The sequence below is a fragment of the Acanthochromis polyacanthus genome, chromosome 9 (assembly GCF_021347895.1).
Source record: "Acanthochromis polyacanthus isolate Apoly-LR-REF ecotype Palm Island chromosome 9, KAUST_Apoly_ChrSc, whole genome shotgun sequence".
NCBI classification, from domain to species: Eukaryota; Metazoa; Chordata; class Actinopteri; family Pomacentridae; genus Acanthochromis; species Acanthochromis polyacanthus.
The window spans coordinates 30,654,598-30,674,482 of record NC_067121.1 but is presented as its reverse complement, the minus strand read 5'-3'; the positions used below and the strand labels follow the sequence as shown (position 1 = coordinate 30,674,482).

Here is a 19,885-nt window from a genome sequence, read left to right as displayed (position 1 = left end):
GAAGAGGAAGGAAGGCAGCGTCAGGGGGATGAAAGAGGCTAAACCGACAGAGAGGCCAGAGTCAGAGCGAGAAACTGAAACAACCTGCGTTAGAAACCGCAGTCATACCTTGAGCAGTTTCACAGCCAGCCCGGCTGCGCTCAGTGACACGTGGTTCATTTGATTGTAGAGATCTTCGCACGTAAACACGCTGAGCTCGTTCCCAAATACCTTCACGCCAACCCAACACTTGGGCTCATTCTCCGTTTTCTTTCTTCCAAACAACTGAAAAAAAAAAAAAAATAGAACAAAAAAAATGTGGCACAGACTGACTGGCAGTGAATGTGATTCTCCTTTCATAGTAAGAAATCTCTGAAAAGTCTGTTCTTATCTTTATATTGTGCTATTTTGCAATATCTAATGAATTACAAAATATTTCTGAGCAACAGACTGAGTGTAGTACATAAATATAAATGCTGAGAAGCATTAATAATATGACAAGTATTTGTTGTAATCCATTTGTGTTCATTTTATCTGTGAGATAAATACAGAGAGTTATCAAAGGGGTTCACATGTTTGTCTGACTTAAAAGAAAATTACATAAATCTAGCTTGTCTCAGAACTCAATTGCCATTTTGCACTGACAATACAGTTTTTTTTAAGCTGGAGATCTGAAAAAAGGCAACTATTTTGGCCATTAATCGATTACTTATTTCATTAAAAAAAAACAGAAACATTTGATGGTCACATTTCTGAGATGTTAAAATCTGCTTTTATTTCTTGTCCTCTTATTTTGTAAACTAAATGTATTTACATTTTAAATAGCTGGCTAAATAAAAGGATCATTTGAAGACATCATTTTAGAAAATACATATGAATCTTGCTAACTGATTTTATCAGTATTTTATCAGTGCTCTGACAGTGAGTAGTGAGAGCTTTACGTTTGAAATACGACCACCCTGGTCTTTGTCTGCTCTTATCACAAATGCCTGTGATAATGTTAAACCCGATGTCCTCAGTACTCCACTGAGGTAACAGCCTGCTGACTGTCTGACAATCACAGAGCCCTCACCATCGCTCTGGCCTGGTCCAGGTAGTTCCTGCTGGATAGACACACTTCTCTTTCTCCTTTATGGCCATCATGTGTTTTTCTTCTTGTCCTTGTCGCCTCATGTTTTCCATTTTGAGCGGCAGCTTCACTCTCAGCCGGCTGACTGAAAAGGTTCTGGAAAAGTGGTTCAGCATTTTCAACATGAAGGTCCACCTGAGTTGGGAAACAAAGTGTACACATTAATTAAAAAAAAAATAATAGAAAATTTTTTAAAAATTCAGTGCATATAAAACTCACTTCCAAAAGGTTGTGGGCTCTGCCGTGAAAATACACAGTCAAGTTGGCAGAAGCTGATCTTGGTACAAACGATTTTGGGGAGAAAATCAAAGTTGTTTCTACATTTTTGATTCCGATACCTAAAACAAATAAAGCGGAGAGAGAGAAAAAAAAGGTTCTAGGCTGCTCATGTAAATAAAAAATACTTCATTTTACCTGCATTTTATTGTAATTGTGCATATTATTGTCCAAATAAAGACATTAAACTAAATTATTTTAAACAATCCTTACCTGAGGCTACAGTATAGTCAGAATAGGAGGAATATTTCAAAAACTCTGCTTCAAAATCTCTGCTGATAATGTCATCAGGCAGTGACTCGATTAGAGTCTGCTTCACAGGATCCTCGCTCCTCAGGACATTAGTGAGATGACTCCACACAAATGAACCCACTGGAAAAACAGAACAAGACAAGAGAACATTACCTGCAAGGAGATAAAGAGAATAAGAAAAGACTCATCTGTCTGTCATTTCCCCTAAATTTAAAGAGGCCATGGGTCATCTGTATTAATCTCAACTTTATAATTCATAAACATAAATCAAACTTGCACCTCAAAGATTCTCAGAAGGTGGATGAAGTAACCTACAGAGCAAGTTAGATGCATCTCTCAGCTCTTTATCATGAATACAGGATTCAGGTTAAATGTGAAGGTTCAACCCCAGATAGCAAACTATGGGTGAATCAATGCTGAATCTATGTTGAGACCTAACGTCGAAATTATACAGAAAGTGCAAGGTTGATAAAATGTTGAGTCAACGTTTGCTTACATAGATTACATGTTTGCAAACATAGATTCAACATTAATTAAACATTGACCTGTCAAACATTTTAATTAAATCAAAATACAGTGTAGATTCAATGGTATCTTTTAAACACAAACTTCAATGTTGACAAAATGTTGTTGAATCAACGTTGATCCATCCATCAATCTTCAACCGTAACCACAATTCAACCTTCTTAACCCTAATTCAACATTGATTTAACATCTTTTGCTGTCTGGGTAAAGTGTGATTTATGGTTGAAAAGCAAACGTTGACTCAACATTTTATCAACCTTGCGCTTTCTGTATAATTTCTACGTTAGGTCTCAACATAGATTCAACATTGATTCACCCATAGTTTGCTATCTGGGACTGTTGCATACTAAATAATCGAACATGTAGTGACTTCCAAATGTTCCTTTTTCATGAAATCCGTCGCTTTGTCTACCACTCCAGTATCCCTTTGCTGCCACCATTGAGCATATTCACTGACAGAAGCCGCTATGAGCATCTCTCCTACAAAACACACAGGTTTAGATCAGACCTTGGCTGGAGGTCTCGTTTCTCAGCGTCGTCTTCACCGCTTCAAACACGTCCTGGTCGGGGCAGCGCATGAGCTGCTGGTATGCAGCGATTCTGACCTCAGTATCCTCCTGGGAGGAGACGTACAGCTGCAACAGCACAGACCTCTGAGGGAAGGAAGCTGCTGTCAGTAACTGATGTTAGATTCTCCCTCACCTCCTCACCTCTTCACCTCCACCTCAATCCATCATGAATCAATTATTGCGTTATTTAGACCCTCAGCTTATGATGATTGGCTGACAAACATTTTATGTAATTTAGTCATCTCATGTTTTCATCTTAGGCTAATGTATTGACAACAATAAGCTAAAGAAATCCAATAAATCCAGCAAACAACAATGCCATTTTTTTTGCACATTATCATTTCACTAATACTTTGAATATTATTTTTAGAATCAGCTCACATCAGCTGAGCAGGGAAAGCGTCTAAAGGCTTGGATGGCAGCGAGTCTCAGCTCCAATGCTGTTGAGTGGTCCAGCATGCAGCGATTTAGCAGAGGAATGAATGTAGAAGCAGACAAACCAGCGTTTCCCACTGATTTCAGCGTGTAGAAAAGCTGTTGGACAATGTAAGAGATGGAAATTGAACATTAGTAATGTGATTTCTTTTCCAATATAGGCATTTACATTATACGATGCATACATTTAATCATCAAGCCAAGATTTGAGGTCAGTACCGTGTGTTTGTGTAGATTCTTAGTCATCCTGGTGCTTCAGTAGAAGGCAACTGGACTTATGTTTTTATTTCTTCAAGACATTCCACCTTTTATCCAAGAGACATTCTCATTTTTAACTGACTGGTGGGAAGTACCAGGTACTTACTCATTCTCACCTCAGAATCTCATGGCTCACTGCCTAATAACAACCCAAGACTCACATGCCTCGAGGTGTGAATGTTTATGAGGCTGTCTGGGAAGTGATTCCAGGATACCTGATAAGTAGTGTTGTGGTTCCTCTGTTTAGAGATGACTGTTTTAGTTTGGCTTTCTCCTTGTCTTTCTCAAATCTGTCGTCTTCACCCTGAATGTGAGCAATGCTGTCCTCAAAGGAGTGTCCTTCCCATTCCTTTAGATCCAAGTGGACTACTGAGTTTAGGCTCTCCTGCATTGTGCCATGTGCACCACCATTAACATTTTGAGCTGTCTTTCACCAGGCAGTTTCATAATAATTTGCACCTTAAATTATGTGAGTCTTGGCTTGTAACTAGGTCATGAACCATGTGATTTGACAGTGTTAATGAACACCTGGGATACTCCACAAGTCAGGTAGAACTGAGAAATCCTTTTGGATGAGAGATGAGATGTCTTGAAGAAAAAAAGAGAAGTCCAGTTGCCTTCTACTGAAGTATTTGTTAGTGGTATACCTCTGTCACCCGAGAGGGTTCTTCTCCTTCACATCCCTCCTTCAAGGTTTTCTCAAGCGTCTGTATGAAGGTCTGGACCTGAGGAAGTTCACTGCAGGAACATCTCTGACACAACTGATAGGCAAGAGATGATCCCGCCAGCATGGATTTGGACTGCAGCTCTGGCACCTCCAGTAAGGCCTAACACAAGCAGCAGACATCAGTGTGAAAGATACAGATCATAACTGAATACAGGAGCTTCATTGAGAGATTTAGTGTCACCCAACGGTTCCTACATTGATGGAGCCAATGATGTGTGGGGATGGATGAGGGATGAGGGCGATGGTGGTGAGGAAAGAATGAGCCTGCTCCTCCTCCAGCTGTTTGTTCCTAATTAGGTCAGTCAGCAGTATGATGCAGTTTTCAGATCCACATGCTGGTAATGCATCCAACAACGGCTGCCTGTTCAGACAGTTAATTGATATCAGTGTCAGACTCTGCTGTACATAACCTGTAACTTGAAGCATATATATAATAATATGTTGGCATAATGTTGATTGATGTAAAGCAATGGTGCATTTTAGAGCAGAGTCCACTAACTAGCCTGCTGTATTGAGTGTAGATATTTATTACAGAGGGCATTTAATTTGCTAAACAGCACAAAAGTAACTATAATTCTAATATTAACCAAATTGTTAGACATTGACAGATATAAGCTGTTTTTGCCTTTGTGCTGATAAGTAGATAAGGATATTAATACCATTTCCATGTCTTTACAGTAAATATTGAAGCTATAGCCGGCAGAACGTTAGCCTAGTTTAGCTTAGCACAAAGACGAAAACAGAGAACAGCTAATGTGGCTCTGCCTAAATGCAAAAATTGCACCTAGCTCCATGAAAGCTAAAGATGTAACACATTATATCTCAACCAATGAAGTTACAAAGGAAAAACAAGGTGTAAAAATTGCACTTTATATCTTAGCAAGCCTTTTTCTTCATGTTAAGCTAAGCTATAGCACAATACATGGTCATAGCATACACTGTGCTACAAGGTCTTTGGATTTTTGTTCACTTTTTAAAAAAAATACCAAACTTTATGTGAAAATGCAATTTAGTTTGGAATAAAGACTGGAAACACAGAGGTATTTCCTGTAAAGCTGAAACAATAACTTAGTAGCACCTAAAGCTAATGCTACCTACCATGTTTTTATCTTGTATATTTGAAGTGTACATTTAATTGTAGTTCTACTAGTACTTTGGCTCCAAACCATTTCTTAGCTGGAGCTGCTGCTGGTTGCTTTTTAAACAATTTCTACAACTGGTTATCTATTATCAGTCTGAATAGCAAGTTGAGCTAAAAAGCTGTAGCTTCAAATTTACTGTACACACATTGAGTGGCATCAGTCTTCTGTGTTTTCCTTTAATAATGTCAGGACTTTTACTTGCACCAGTAAGACTTGAATTGAATCTGAAAATACATTAGATATGTTTGTCACACAAGCATATCATATAATGTATATACAACTGTGTTTGCAAGTCAGAATATCCACTTTGTTAAAATCATATTTGTTCTAATCTTGGTGGATGAAATTAAGGAGGCGACTGTCCTGCTCTGCATGCTTTGGATATTTTGGATGAAGTTGGCTACTTCCCACACAGTCTTTTTATTCTTTGGTGAGATGCCCAGGGGCTGTGTATTTTTCTTATCATAACCCACAAACAAGCACCCTTTCAGCTTTAATCCAATTTACTGATAAGAAGACACGACATATCACATTTGCTATAACGCAGAGTGGAAATGTGTAACAGTCATGTTGGAGATTAATTTAAAAAACAACTGAAGGAATAAAAAAAGACAATAAAATATAAAATACTGACCAATCATTGCGGCACTTGAAAGAAGCTTCTTGCCAAAGTGTTTTAAGTTGAGATAGACTCAGATCTTTTAGCTGGAACACCAGTTGAAGGAACTCTTGTGACACCTTTGAGCAGATAAAATCCAAACACATATGTGAACTTTTGTTGTTGTATCATACAGTGAATGCACATTACTCTCCACTTTTTCATAACTATTCCTGCTCAACAAGAACTAATCAAGTCCTAAAGATCTGTGAACACAATTTTTCATCAAATCCATCACTTGATCCCCATGTCAGTAAAATATCAGAGGCTCTCAGTCTGATGGAGCCTTTGAAACACCTCCTGTGTAAACAGACTACGATGAAGGCTGCCAGATTGGATGTGACTAACCTCCTCTGTGAGGGAGGAATTAAAATCATTGGCTCACACACAGAAAAGCCTCAGGGGAGGTCAAGCCTTGATTTCTAAATACAAACACAACATCAGTGGTTTGGAAGAATATGCAAGTTATTCATATTCATTACTGAATGGAGCACCTGAAGTGTATGGCAGGTGAACTAAAAAAGAAAATCCTTACAGATAAACACATTTAAAAGCAGATCCAGGACCTGCTGCATTTGTGGCCTACCAGTTGTGGTTCTGAGGTGAGGCTACATAACATCCTGACAGTCTGACTGGCTTTCTGTGGTGTTGATGGTCTGGATTTTCCTGGTCCTTCATCCTCGAACTGCAGGTCAGTCAGCACACCAGTATCTATGGAATCTGCAGGAGCAGAGAATGGATCAGGGTCCATGTCAGCTAAAGAGGCTAAAGAGGCTAAAGAGTGGAGCTGCCGGGGTGTTCAAGTGTTTCTCAACCTGCTCTGAAAGGATTCCCTGGCTGGGCTCTGAGCAGGAGAAGTGTTGATACCGTTTGGGTCTTGACCAGCCCTGTAGTGACAGACCCTGTTGCCATAGACACAGTTTCAGTGCAGTTAACTTCCTCCATCACTGTGGATCCATGACGCTGAACACAGTGCAGCTCCAACTGTATGGACTAGCAAAAAACAAGAAACAAACCTCTTGTTGTAAAAGTACGAAACATGCTGACTCAGTGTTGTGGAAATCTGAAGCGACAACTAACACTATTACCCCCTTTTCAACTTCCACTTTTCTTAAACTCAGACACAAGAAGGCATAAAACAGGAAACTGCAAGTAATATCTAATAGCAGAGACGAAATCCTGCAACTGTGTAATATTATAATGAAATAAGTTAGGAGTCATGGTCCCTTTAATGAAATCGAAATTGGGATTCAAGGCTCCAGATTGCGAGTAACAAAATTCTGTTAGAGTAATACTGAATCACTATTACACATATTACTAAAATAGTCATTATTAAATGACTGGCTCTAAATTACTGAAATAGAACCATAACGTAATCGCTATCTGTATGTTATTCTTAGTCAATTATGACCTCATTGTACTCAGTATTGAGCCACATCTGCAAATAATGAATACATTTTTGAATTGGAAAACATTTTTAAGACCGAAACTTACCGTGTCTTCAGTTAAAGCTACTGAATGAGGCCAGAAGTTTGCCAGCCTGGACTGCTGACACTGTTTCAGATCTCTGGTCTTTAGCATTAGAGGTCCTCGCCTTTCATATCTGCTGGTGCAGGTACCATACACATCCGTCTGAGGAAGATGCAGCATAGAAAGTCAGTTAATAAAAACCTGTGGATCTGTTAAAGTCTGACATGATTTAATGATACTAGTTGGAACAGAAGTGGTTGCTGAGACTAAGACAATCTGAACATGTGTTATCTCACAAATTCTCACATGCATCCTTCTACACGTACTAAATAGAATCTCCATCAACGCACCTCCTTTTCTGATTCCAGTTTGGAGGCCACGGTGGAGGTCTGGAGCATACTCAGTAGAGCCCTTTTTATGTTGAGAGCCCACACCTGCTCCCCCTCCTGGAAACAGAGGGCCGTGACCTTTCCCCCTCGGAGGGAGACCTTGAGGCGCGTTCTCTCCAGCGCCTCCCTGGGAAACAAAAACACCAGATGAGCCCTCCAAGACCAGAGAACACAGACAAGTGGAGCATCTGAGCAGAGTATCACATTCATAGGAAAAACAGTTGTAGCATTCCAAAATGATCTGCGATACCGCAAACAGAGAACAGATGCAAAACAGCAGATCAGAATACAATAAATAGTGCAGTCATTCACTCATTCACCTCTATTAAACTGTATGAAACCTAGACTGGATGGTGTTACCTCAAGCTTTTTAAACGCTGCACAGAATGCTCCTTTTGAGGGGAAAGCCGCTTTATCTGTGGATTCCTGATCTGTTGGACAAGCACGCTCATGAAACAACAATTTTATATGATTTTTACAGTATTTTACAAGTAGTTATAATAAAGCCGACCTGCATCATCAGGTGACAGTTGGACACCACGTCAATGTCAACCACACAGTCCAAAGCCAGTCCATTCCTGCCAGCACTGGAGCCATGGAGAGTGGTGGTAATAGTCGTACTATACCTATAAGTGTACCTCACTCCATTCTGATAGGGCAAATCAGAGGTAAGAAATCCTATTGATGCAAAAATAATACTCAATTAATGTTAATTTAAATTGCTACCTGCATGGATAATGGATGTACTTGCATCAAAACTGAGGTGAAACACAATTCTCACCAGCACAACTTGAATCACAGAGATTTTGTTCCACCTGAAGGCAATCACCTACTAAACAGAAGTTTGAGTTTTAAGCAAATAATCCCACATGCACTGACAAAAAAGCCTCTATAACATCAGCAATAGCACATCTACTGTCATGCCATATGAGATGACTCTGTTTTCAGGTAAAAGTATAAAAAATAATAAAACAAGCCATAAAACTCACCTTGTAGCAGGAGAAAAATGAACACGACATGTACACAATTAAGCAGTATCAGTGACCCGGCCATAGCAACCCAGAGTCGCTACAGGTCCAGTCGCCTCCGAGCCTCCACATGTAAGTGAGATGAAAACCAAGCACTGTTCGCAGCCACTGAATGACCAGGCTTGTACGTGGGCTTCCACACTGACCCATACTGCTCTCAGCAACCAATCAGGAAATACCTCCCAAGCTGGAGCTACAAACATCCACAGAGGCAATTACTTTGACACAGCGCTGGGCCTCGCAAAAAAAGTTTTCTTACACCTCCCAGTGACTACACACATGAAGAGAAGCATACAGTTTTATTGCAGGACAGTTTAACAATTTGGGAGCTGGGAGGATTGTAAGTCTGAGTGTTCACTTATAAAGGGATGGACAAAATAATAAGAATAACTTAGAATATAGCAAGTAGAATAAAATAGCACTACATACACTACCTGCCATATGTGCCTTTTTAATTGACCCCTGGGGACAAATAATAGTTTTTCTGTATCTGAATCTACAAACAAAGAATTACTGTTATTATTCCCTTCCTTTAATAGAAAAAAAAATGTATTTTTGACGTTTTTCTAAAGCAGAAACCCTCCTACACACACCATCAATATGACCATAATCAATAAGCCACACAACCACTGTGGGTTCCTAATCAGTTAAAAGCTGATTCATTAACATCTCAGCAGACAAACAAGTACAGTTGAGAGTATAAACACAAGAAAAGAGGGACATCTAGTGTCTGTCTTCTTGGACACAAAGAAGTGGGTGCTTTAGGGTGCGTTCACGGCCATTTATCCAACTGTTTAGACCCCTACGGCTCAGCCACGTTCTCCTGCTTCAGACCAAGTACCAGACTGAGCTAAAAACTAAATTACCCAACACGCCTTTCATCCCCATCTCCTTCCCCCATCATTACCCAAGCTGCCTTCCAGTGCCACCTACTTTCCACGATGCACCCGCCGCCGCGGTCCACGCCCGTGCTGCGACGTCAGTCCCTGCGTTCTCCTGGCTCACGGTGCGTTCATGTACCAGTGAAAACTTTGATTTCAGAATTTTCCTTTTAAAAAATACACTTAACACTCTTTTGGCTTTGCTTTAGAGCCATGAAACGGTATTATCAGAACATTTTGTTGCACTTTTCATGCTAAATATGATTTAGAGGGTTAAAATATGAAACAATTATGCATGTAAATTAATGATAATGTCTAAATGAAAGTTTAGAACACATTTGAGTGCTTCATTTTGCGCAATATGTCGATTTGTTGATGCGCTTTGTGATACTGACTTATTTGCATCAGTCATTTTTATTGATATTTGGGTAATTGTGATTTTAAAATAAAGGATTAAACTGTCCGTTATAGATACAAACACTTCCAAAGAGTTTTGACCGACGCACCCTGAATGCCTCTTTAGTCCGGACCAGGGGGCGTAGGTTTGACCGGCTTCTCCGAGCCTCAGACACAATGAACCGTCAGACAGTGAGGGGCACGCATGTTGGGCCCGAGGTATTAGCACGGTTTTAGCACATTGTTTTTTATTAATTGTGCCTTTCCCTGGGTTTACTTAGCAATTCTGAACTACTGATACACTGTATGGAAGTAAGGAGGCTCGGCTGGAAGCGGTTGGTTCGTCGAGTTCGATGAAAACGAGGTCGGGTTCAGACTAACGCTCTCCCTCCTGCTGGATCTTTCTCTTTTTGTTCGTTATTTTTTTGGGGCTAGAGACAACATCGACAACAATGTCGCTGACTGCTTCGTCTGATTACTTCGCCGCCGAGTGTCTGGTGTCGATATCTAGCGGCCCCGTCCTGCACAGACCCACCCCGGTCGCCCCCGCCAGCCAGCCTGCCACGGTGGGCCTTCTCCCCGGGGAGCCCGACGGGTCGAGTGAGGACAGGGAAGTGCGGGAGACGCTGCGGCTGGAGGGAGCCAGCATGATGGCGGTGGCCGGTATCCTCACCGACCTGCACGGCAAGTTCCGCCCCATGTCGGCCTACTCGGAGAGCAGCAACTCCTCGTGTGGTGGAGAGAGCGGCTACACCACGTTGTCCGACCCGACCACCCCTACCATGACCCCCTCCGCCACCCCGGTCCCCGGACAGCAGCAGCAGCCGCTCAGGGGGGCAGCGGGAGGCGGAGCGGTGGGGGCCCCGCGGTCCCCGGTGAAGCGACATCAGTGTACTTTTGACGGATGCGACAGAGTTTACGGGAAATCCTCTCACCTGAAGGCACACATCCGGACACACACGGGTAGGGAGACAACAACAGTTGGCCTACATTCACATGTGTACACAACTTTGCCCTCCACTCAGCTTCTGCTTTTTGCTTTGACGCTGTTATAACCATTAAACCAGATAAATGTTTTCTTATCGAGTTTAACCACCGGCAGCGTGCCTTTCCCCCATTTTGCCACCACTTTTGCTACAATAACGTGGGCAAACAAAGAGGGAAAGAGGAAAAAAAAACTCCCCTCAGAGAGTCTGACAAAGAAGTAAACTAACAAAAGAACTGGGCTGGACGTTAAAACCTGTGACGAAAGTCTTCCTCCCGACTGGATTTGCATATGAAATGAACGTAAGATGAAACCTTAACGTCGGGAGCGATGGGTTCGTAGTCGGACACGTTAATGGCCGCAGCAAGTGCATGAGTTTGTTCGGTTTTTCTCCGGGTATCGCCTCCTGACCCCCCCCCCCCCCCCCCCTTTCTGCTGACGAGCTTAGATCTACTTTATCCCCTGCAAAGTGTAAATTATTGATAAAACGTTTGAAGGTGCTGCAGGAGGAGAACCGTCCGATAATGGACGCTTGAGTCTTAATTGCGCATTTCAAGCAACATTTGATGTGTTTGCACTGGAGAGATCGCTGCACTTCCTTGCACTGTCTAATCGCGCATTGTCACTGTGCAATGATTCCCTCGTAAACAGACCCACCCATCCTGCACTGTAACGCTGCTGAAAAAAACGTGCGTGTGATTTTCTTTTTTTCTCTCAAAATGAGGTGAATTGGTGCGTCCAGTGTCACTGAGCAGGCGCAAATGGATTAAGGGCAGGAAACGGCTCACAGGCACGGGTGGGAACGCCCACGGAGAGTTCTGTGGCAACAACGTGGCCAGGCTTTGTGATCTTGAAAATGGAACCGAGCATCCTACTCGCTTATCCCGGGTTTGACTCTTGTTGCCTGCTAGAGATTAAGGCTACTAGTGGCTTAGAAGATTAATCTGAAGTATCTAAAGCCCAGATATGTTTTGTGGCGTATTTAACTGTGTGGAGATTAATATTTTTTTTATCAGACAATGCATTTATGTGTTGTTGTCTTTTAGTGCCAAAACCTAAATTAGCTTCAATGCTGCATTTTTATGCTATTTGTACAGCACATTTGAGCCGTGGTAAAACTAGTTAACACAACCTGTTGAGCCCCATATTGCTAATTTGACATGATATTAGTATATTAGCTTTAAGGGCTAGCTTGCATAATGCTTAAGGTTGTGTTATTAAGGTGCCAGATTTAAATTTTCATGGACACAGGAGCTACTGATTACTTTTATTGTCCATTAATCTATTTTTTCTCCTTGTTTGGTCTACAAACTGTCAGAAAATGTAAAAAAAAAAAAAAAAAAAAGTCCAACGGTGTTTTCCAAAGCCCCAGATCACATCATAAAATCTGTCGTTCTGTCCACAATGCAAAATACTTACTTTAATGCCAGAAAGGAGTAGAGGAACCAGGAAGTTTCCTCATTTTAGAAGCTGGAATCAGAAAATTGTGACAGTTTTTTTCCTTTGAAAACTACTTAAGCCATTTGAATAATAAAAAAAATGATTGGGAATTAGTATTTGACAACAAATCAGTGACTTGTTTGACACATGAGGGATGAAATAATACAAAAAGTTGCTTGAACTGCATATATTACGGGTGAAACTCGATGTTAGTGGATTGATTAATATTAATTTATCAGTCCGTTTAGCAGGGATTTTCATAAAATCACTTTCAAGAAAATATGCAAATTATTTCCCAGTTTCAACTTCTGAGAAGTGGGGGTTTCCTTCTTTTTAACTGTCCTCTGTGATGGTAAGCTGAATATTTTGGGGGTTTGAAGATGTTACCACAGGCTGTAAAACATTGAAATGGGCTTTATTCACTTTTTTCTGACTTTCAGTTGACTGAATGTGTAGTTAAAATTACAAATCTGCAGGTTAAAATTGCAATTGGCAATTCTAATCCAGTTGAGTTTTTGCTAAGTTCTCCTTATGGTCTGTTTACGTGCCAGAAAATGCAATGTTTTCACACAGCTCTGCAAAGGGAGAAGCAAAGTGCACAACACTTTTAGCATGTCCTGTGCATACTTTTGTGTTGGTGTGCATGGAGGGGGAGGGGAGAGGAGATCAGGGGAAGGGGGCAGTTGGAGCAAGGGGGGCAGTAAATCCAGCACATGCTGCCATCTTCTTTCAGACTCACTCTACTATTACTTGATGATTACAGTAGTTAATGGATGCAGTACTGCATTTCTGCAATACTGCTTTGTTGTAGTTGTTGTTTATAGAAATCAGAGGAAGTGACACTCAGCGAATGCGACTCCTACAACCTCATGTTTACCCATAAAACAAATCTGTTGCATGCCTGCCGTGTAAACCTGCTGACTTGTATCGGATCATTGTTGGTAGATTGTATGTCGACTAACGCCAACATGTTTTGCCTCCATGTTGCAGGTGAGAGGCCTTTCCCCTGCACCTGGCCCGACTGTGAGAAGAAGTTTGCCCGTTCCGATGAGCTCGCCCGCCACACCCGCACCCACACCGGGGAGAAACGCTTCCTGTGCCCGCTGTGCGACAAGCGTTTCATGCGCAGCGACCACCTGATCAAGCACGCCCGCCGCCATCCCGACTTCCAGCCGTCCATGCTGGGACGCAACAGGGGCGCTTCCTCCGCTTCCAACCTCGCCACGCACGATTAGGATGGTGTGGGTTGAGGGGGAGATTATTCCTGTGTACTGGGGTCGACAGGAGCACAGAAGGTCATGTTGGTTTCAAGCTAACCAGCTACAATCAGATCCACTGATTAGGATTTAGCATGGCTGCGTTTTACTCCAAAATGTGCACATACACACTTAAAAGCCAACACACACAGCGCTGGGTGTGAGGGGGAAGTAGCCTCGTCTCTCCATCCACAAAGACGAGTCATGTGACCACTATCCACTTGCTCAACACAACGAGGGTTGGGTTCGTTCCACAAAATTTGATCGGGGTTTGCAGAGAAATGTGCTTTCTGATTCCAGTTCTCGTTTCCTGAAAGCAAGAGATTGGACCTACCATGCTTCCATTTACGTCGCCTGTTGCACATGTTTCAAAGCATGTGTGTAATGTTTACAATATAGGAGACTGGAGCGAACTTTTAGCCTTGCTAAGCTTCACAGAATACAGTAGAATGTAATTACTGTATGCAAATCATTACATGCAAGAGAAGAAAGTCAGTAAATATGAAGACATTTTTACTATGACGTTATATGAATGCAGGTTTTCCTCATGTCTTGTGTCGACAGGAGTGACAGTAAAACGTCAGATATTTTTACAGATGAGATAACCAGATAATTACTGGTTTTGGTAACTTCACTGGATTGAAATCAAGTTAAATCAAGGTACTCTCACTGATATAAAAAGAAGTATGTGTAACGAATGCCATAAAGAGCAAAAAACACAGCTGCCACAGCAGGTAATTGTATTTTTTTCACCAAAAATAAATCACAAAATGCCTCTCTTTTCATCCCAGAATTATGGCGCTATAATTTTTTTCTTTCAAGATGCTTTGGTTTTGCTTTCAGGATTCGATAAGAACCAGAATCATGAAGCAGATTTCATTCGATGCGATACACCCAACCCTAAACATAAACCTCCGTGTCTCGAACACTTTCACAAGTTGCAGGGATTTTTCACATATTTTTCTGTAAAACAAAGCAAATCAGCACATTCGTCATCATCAGCCAAAACTCTTCTGGTTTCTTGTGGTTAATTTGTAGATTGTTGTTGTGCTCTTCAGTACCCTTTATTTACATGAGTAGCACAATATTGTGATTTTAGGTAGCGAGGCAGTGGCTAGAAGCTTTTACCTTTCTTTTGTTTGTTTTAGCTTTGCTGATTCTAAGTTTTAGTGGTGAGACATTCCTTTTTATTGCTTTAGTATCCATAATCATTGAGGCTATTTTGTCAATCTTTTTTTTTTTTGTATATCCAGTCTAACTATAGATCAAATATTAATTTTGCCAGGAAGTGGATCAAATTTCACTGTTGAAGAGCTGTTTGCACGCTGCCTTTAAGGCTAGATCAGTTATCATCCATGAAATGCTGACACATAATACACAGCAGTATTATGTCTAATATTGATGCAAATGTCTTTAAGCTTTAAGCTTTTAATGTAGAAAAATGGTAATGCTACTAGCAGCAGAATTAATACTTGTGACGAACTGTAGCCTTATATTAGGGGTAACTTTATACGCTTGATAGGACAGCATTGCTTCTGAGTCTCGGTGTGTATGGTTTTTTTTTTCTTTTTAAAAATTTTTTTTGTTAGTGACAGAACTGGGAAAAGTGTGTTTGCAATAGTATCGTAATATCCGGGGGAGGGGGGAACAGATGACACGAGTGGAGCTTGATTTTTTTTTCAGCCTGCTGCCTTCAAAGTAAAAGCATTCACTTCACTCATCCGGGATGTGAAGTCAGGTGGCAAAATACAGATGTGTGCCAGGTGTTTCATTTGTTTCAACACCAGATAAAGCTGAGTTGTACAAGTAGCATCAAGGCAAGAAATCAGAATTATTGGAAAATTTGGTGGTAGACATTTTAACGTGTAAACACAGCAAAAGCTCAGGTGTTACTAATCGCTGTAACTGTGGCCCTGCTTTGTCATTTAACCAGCATGCACCTGATTAGTTGGACTATAAGAGTTGACCAATATGGGTTTTTTTTTTAGGGCAGATGATGCAAATCATCAGGAACCAAGGAGAGTGCTAACTGATATTTGGTACCAATAAAATAAAAAGTGCGGGCAAACGTGAACTCCACTCCAGCTTCATTGGCTATAACCAATCATGGGCAGGACGCCGAGACCACAAAGTGGTAAAGACAAATAGAGAGGTGGCTGTATCAGCCTTTTTATATTATTAATGTCATTTGGAATTGGTTGAAACTCTCAATTGCCCGTAGGTATGAATGAGAGTGTGATTGTTTGTCTATATATGTAGCCCTGAGACAGACTGGCGACCTGTCCAGGGTGTCCCCTGCCTTCGCCCGAGTCAGCTGGGATAGGCTCCAGCACCCCCCGCGATCCCAGTGAGGATAAAGCGGTGTATAGAGAATGGATGGATGGATGGAATTGGTTGAAAAAATGCTAAGCATTGGATCCGATATTTGACCAGTCTGGTAACTGGTTCAGCTGGTGCACCTCGGCAGGCTGTTGAACAGCATCATTTCAGCAACCACATTTGTCAATCTATTATCCCCAGAGATGTGAGTGCAACATGACTGGAGGATTGGATGAGGTCGTTGTCAACAAGTTTATTTATAGAACTTGTTGCAAAAAAGACTACATAGTCACCTATTTGGGGTTGTGCTGGTTTTAAATTGGGCAAAACAGGCTAATTGAGGGACAGCTCCTCCATTTGCAGCTTCTAAATGAACAAGCCTCCATTAAATTATTGTGGAGCACAACTGCATTTGGAGAGTTTTGTCTCAAACACAACGTATCTTTTCAACACCAGTCAATCAACAACTACTAAAGACGGCCCTCTTTAGTGGTCTGATAGACACTGGCGCACCCAGAACATCCTTAATGCTGGTGGTTCCTGTTAGTAATAAACGCTTTGAATTGCGCTTTACAGGTCAATTATTTAGAGTTGAATTCCCTAACAGGCAGACTTTTAAATAAGCAAAATACAATGATGATAATCCCCCGTCAAGATTCCACTGCTGATAATCGATCTAGGCATCCTATCGTCCAACCCTACTGGAGGAATACTAATAAAAGATTAGTTCCAACTGTGGCTCACAAGAAAAAGTGTCGGCTTTGACAAGCAAATGACAACTTTGACAAACTGTTCAGTACATTTAAGCAAACTGGCACCTAAACATCTTTATCTTGCCGAAACGTTGACTAATGCGCTTGCATTTCAGGAATTATCCCTCAAAAGAATCACCTTTTACCAAATCAAGCAAACCTCAAGTAATTTAGATATTTAGAATCTATTTGAGTGCTTACTATGTCCAGGTCTGACTCTAGAGGGGTTGATTTCTTCTTTTGTTTTTAATGTTTCCACACTGTTTGTCCTGCTCACGGACATATTCCTTTATCTCAGTGAACAACACTTTTTCAGGAAACTCTGAAAGCCTTAAACTATGTCATAACTACTTTGCACCATGTTTACAGTCGAATCATTGTATAGGTATCAATGCTCTCCTGCGGGGACATTACAGAAACTCATTATGCAATATGGCACTTTTTTCTTAAGGTGTATTTGGCTGAATAGTGTAATGGCTTGCACTGTTACTATGTTTCTACAAGCAAGCACTGTGTAACTTTGCTAATGTGTTGATAACCAATGGTTTGTAAAAAGAAAAAAAAACAACAAAAAAAAACTGCCTTTTCCAAGTGCTTTAGAAAGCGTGATAAAAGAACTGGGTAGTTGTTTTTATTTAGATTTTCATTTTATATACATACATACATATATATTGTTTGCTTAGTCATCCAGGCCATTTCTTGTTGTGGAATTTGTGTTTATCTTCTAGACGCTTCCTGGTTGTTCCCAGATCTGTTGTTGGCTTTGTCTCCTCCACGCTGCGATCAGAGAACGACTGTAAATGTCTTCCTCATACCCGTCAAACCACCTTCACATGCCAGTTCACTGTTGGTTTCGTTTTAATGGGAGCTGTACTCGTCGAAATGAATGCTTTGTAATTTTGTACACATTTCTTCCTCCGGATCTGTTTTCGGTTGCTGCTGGCAGTGATCGTAAACACATGGACTGTTTAACAAAGGAACGCAATATGGTTGGTTTTTTTTTTTCTGAAATGGAAATATGTCCTTCCATCTCTCCTCACTGCTGCAAGTGTCGTCTGACACAGACTCTCAAAGCTATAATATCACAAAAACTACATACCTCACAGTTTTTCTCTCTTTTTTTTTTTGCAGTGTCTGTACAAAATCCATCCAAACTGTCTCTCAGAAACTCCTATAAAGCCATTGAGCCTTGCATTTCAGAAATGTGTTTTTATCAGCTAGATGGTCTCTTCCGTACCTTTATCCTTACTGACTCGATATGCAACACCAGTGCTACCTGTGTAGGAGCAAAATTCCCTTTTTTTCCTGGCCCAATGAACTTGTATTGCTAATAGACGGTAGTAAATGCACCAGCTGTCGCTAAAGCCCGGCTGCTGTTGATTTGCAAAGCAGATAGAGCGGCTGCTGGCGGGAGCAGAAGCTGAAGGGGGGGGCGTTGAAATAGTGCAAAGTAGAAATTACCTGTAGACTGTCAGCTCACTGAAAATATGACATGAAAAAGCTGAGTCCAAATCTATTCGTTCGTATCACTGAATGTGGCTCGATGACAGCCGAGCGTTATCCAATTAGGATTTAGTTTTCGCTGCGCAGACTCGCTGAGAAAAAAGAAAAGAATTAAAAGCGGTCATTTCTCTCGCCACCACACTAATTCAGATATGCACATTGTACAGAAGTGGATGTTTTTTTTTTTTTTAATTGATGCCTAATTTTTACATTAATGTAATTTTTAAACAATCCTCTTATCAAAGCTTTAGTTAAGGTAAATAGGAGGAACTGTGGAACTAAATAATTGCTGCAACAAGCTGTTTTGATATTTATATTCTCAGGTGTCTTAAATTTCGAGCATTGGAGTTTCAATATTTCCTGTGCAACACCGAAGTACAAGCATGTTTTTATTTCTTTTGTTATGCTGATTAATTTATTACGTATCAAAAAAAACGTATAATTTTGTGTGGTTTAATTATTCTCCTCATAACTCATTTTGTGACATGGAACAGTACTAATATTAAATGGTTCCAATGTTTGCTTGACCAGTGCTTTTTTTTTTTTTTTTAAATAAAAATTCCTAAGTTTATTGCTCTGCCTGTTTGTGTGATTTCTTCTGTTAAGCACATGTGGTTAGATTTGTTCTACAGATGTACAGTTGGGCTCATAAGTTTACATACCCTGGCCAAATTTGTGAAATATTGTCCTTTATTTTTTAGCAAATATATTTGTTAATGGAAACCTTTTTCTTTCACTTAGGGCTGGTGTTCAGACAAAGCTATTTATTGTCATGCAATTGTATTTGCTCTGATCATTCATGTTTTCATTAAAGAATGGAGCACATTTTACAAATTCTGCCAGGCTATGTAAACTTATGAGCACAACTGTAATTGAGTTTAATTGAGGAATGTTCTCGCTGGAAGTCAATTTTAAGTCATTCTATACATTTCCAAGTTATTTCAGCTTAGATTGAATATAGTTTAGATCAGGGGTGTCAGACTTATTTTAGTTCAGAGGACTAAAACAAGTTTAATGTCTTCTCTGTAGTGTTTACACTTTGAGGGCCGGATTGGACCCTCTGGAGGGCTGGTTTTGGCCCGCAGGCTGCATGTTGGGCAGCATGGATGTAATACTCCATTATTCAGCGGTTGGCCTGCATACTCAAGACAGAAACAAAAAGTGCACGAACAAACCTGCATCTGAAGAAGACATGGTTTGTTCAGAACTGATCTAATTGAAGTCCTGGGTTTAACTTTGTAGACCTGCTTGTTCTACTGACACCAAGTCCAGAGCTACTGTGAGCTGCAGTGTTTGATCTGAGCCTCCATCTTGTCTCTGAGATGTTCTCTGCTCTTCAAATGGAAGCTCGTGCACTGTCTGGAGGTTTTCACCACGAGAAAAAGTTGCTCTGTATTCCTGAAATATGCAAAGTCTCATTTTAAGATACTATTTTTAAAGACATTTTTATACTCAATGTAATTTTGACAGACTTTTTAAAATCATTATTATGTACACTGTAAAAACTTTATTGTTA

At 40.7% G+C, this 19,885-nt stretch overlaps 2 protein-coding genes across 3 annotated transcripts in view; one reads left to right on the top strand and one right to left on the bottom strand.

Moving 5' to 3' along the window:
• The window catches only part of LOC110964699 (uncharacterized), a 59,301-nt gene extending 49,335 nt beyond the window's left edge, over positions 1 to 9,966 (bottom strand). Inside the window, exons 1-17 of one of the 2 annotated variants that reach the window (XM_051953987.1) lie at positions 8,799 to 9,966; positions 8,591 to 8,638; positions 8,321 to 8,487; positions 8,170 to 8,240; positions 7,771 to 7,936; positions 7,445 to 7,582; positions 6,766 to 6,943; positions 6,537 to 6,670; positions 5,927 to 6,030; positions 4,346 to 4,511; positions 4,071 to 4,250; positions 3,112 to 3,264; positions 2,670 to 2,814; positions 1,598 to 1,756; positions 1,328 to 1,446; positions 1,052 to 1,243; positions 109 to 264 (exon numbers count right to left, since the gene is read on the bottom strand). In XM_051953987.1, coding sequence (XP_051809947.1) covers positions 109 to 264; positions 1,052 to 1,243; positions 1,328 to 1,446; positions 1,598 to 1,756; positions 2,670 to 2,814; positions 3,112 to 3,264; positions 4,071 to 4,250; positions 4,346 to 4,511; positions 5,927 to 6,030; positions 6,537 to 6,670; positions 6,766 to 6,943; positions 7,445 to 7,582; positions 7,771 to 7,936; positions 8,170 to 8,240; positions 8,321 to 8,487; positions 8,591 to 8,638; positions 8,799 to 8,862 — 2,340 coding nt within the window. In that variant the 5' untranslated portion in view covers positions 8,863 to 9,966. Of the gene's footprint in view, positions 1 to 108; positions 265 to 1,051; positions 1,244 to 1,327; positions 1,447 to 1,597; positions 1,757 to 2,669; positions 2,815 to 3,111; positions 3,265 to 4,070; positions 4,251 to 4,345; positions 4,512 to 5,926; positions 6,031 to 6,536; positions 6,671 to 6,765; positions 6,944 to 7,444; positions 7,583 to 7,770; positions 7,937 to 8,169; positions 8,241 to 8,320; positions 8,488 to 8,590; positions 8,642 to 8,798 lie in introns of both variants that reach the window. The other variant, XM_051953986.1, reaches the window with a different exon arrangement.
• A 301-nt stretch (positions 9,967 to 10,267) lies between these two features.
• On the top strand, positions 10,268 to 18,940 carry zgc:153115 (uncharacterized protein LOC768186 homolog). The gene is made up of 2 exons (XM_022213523.2): positions 10,268 to 11,077; positions 13,530 to 18,940. The coding sequence occupies exons 1-2, from the start codon at positions 10,567 to 10,569 to the stop codon at positions 13,772 to 13,774; spliced, it is 756 nt and encodes a 251-aa protein (XP_022069215.1). The 5' UTR covers positions 10,268 to 10,566; the 3' UTR covers positions 13,775 to 18,940.
• Positions 18,941 to 19,885: the final 945 nt, after the last annotated feature.

Bases quoted from the DNA above. Each gene is read 5' to 3' on its own strand.
- zgc:153115 (XM_022213523.2), top strand. From the start codon at position 10,567: ATGTCGCTGACTGCTTCGTCTGATTACTTCGCCGCCGAGTGTCTGGTG. The intron at 11,078-13,529 runs GTAGGGAGACAA...TCCATGTTGCAG, and splicing joins ACACATCCGGACACACACGG to GTGAGAGGCCTTTCCCCTGC.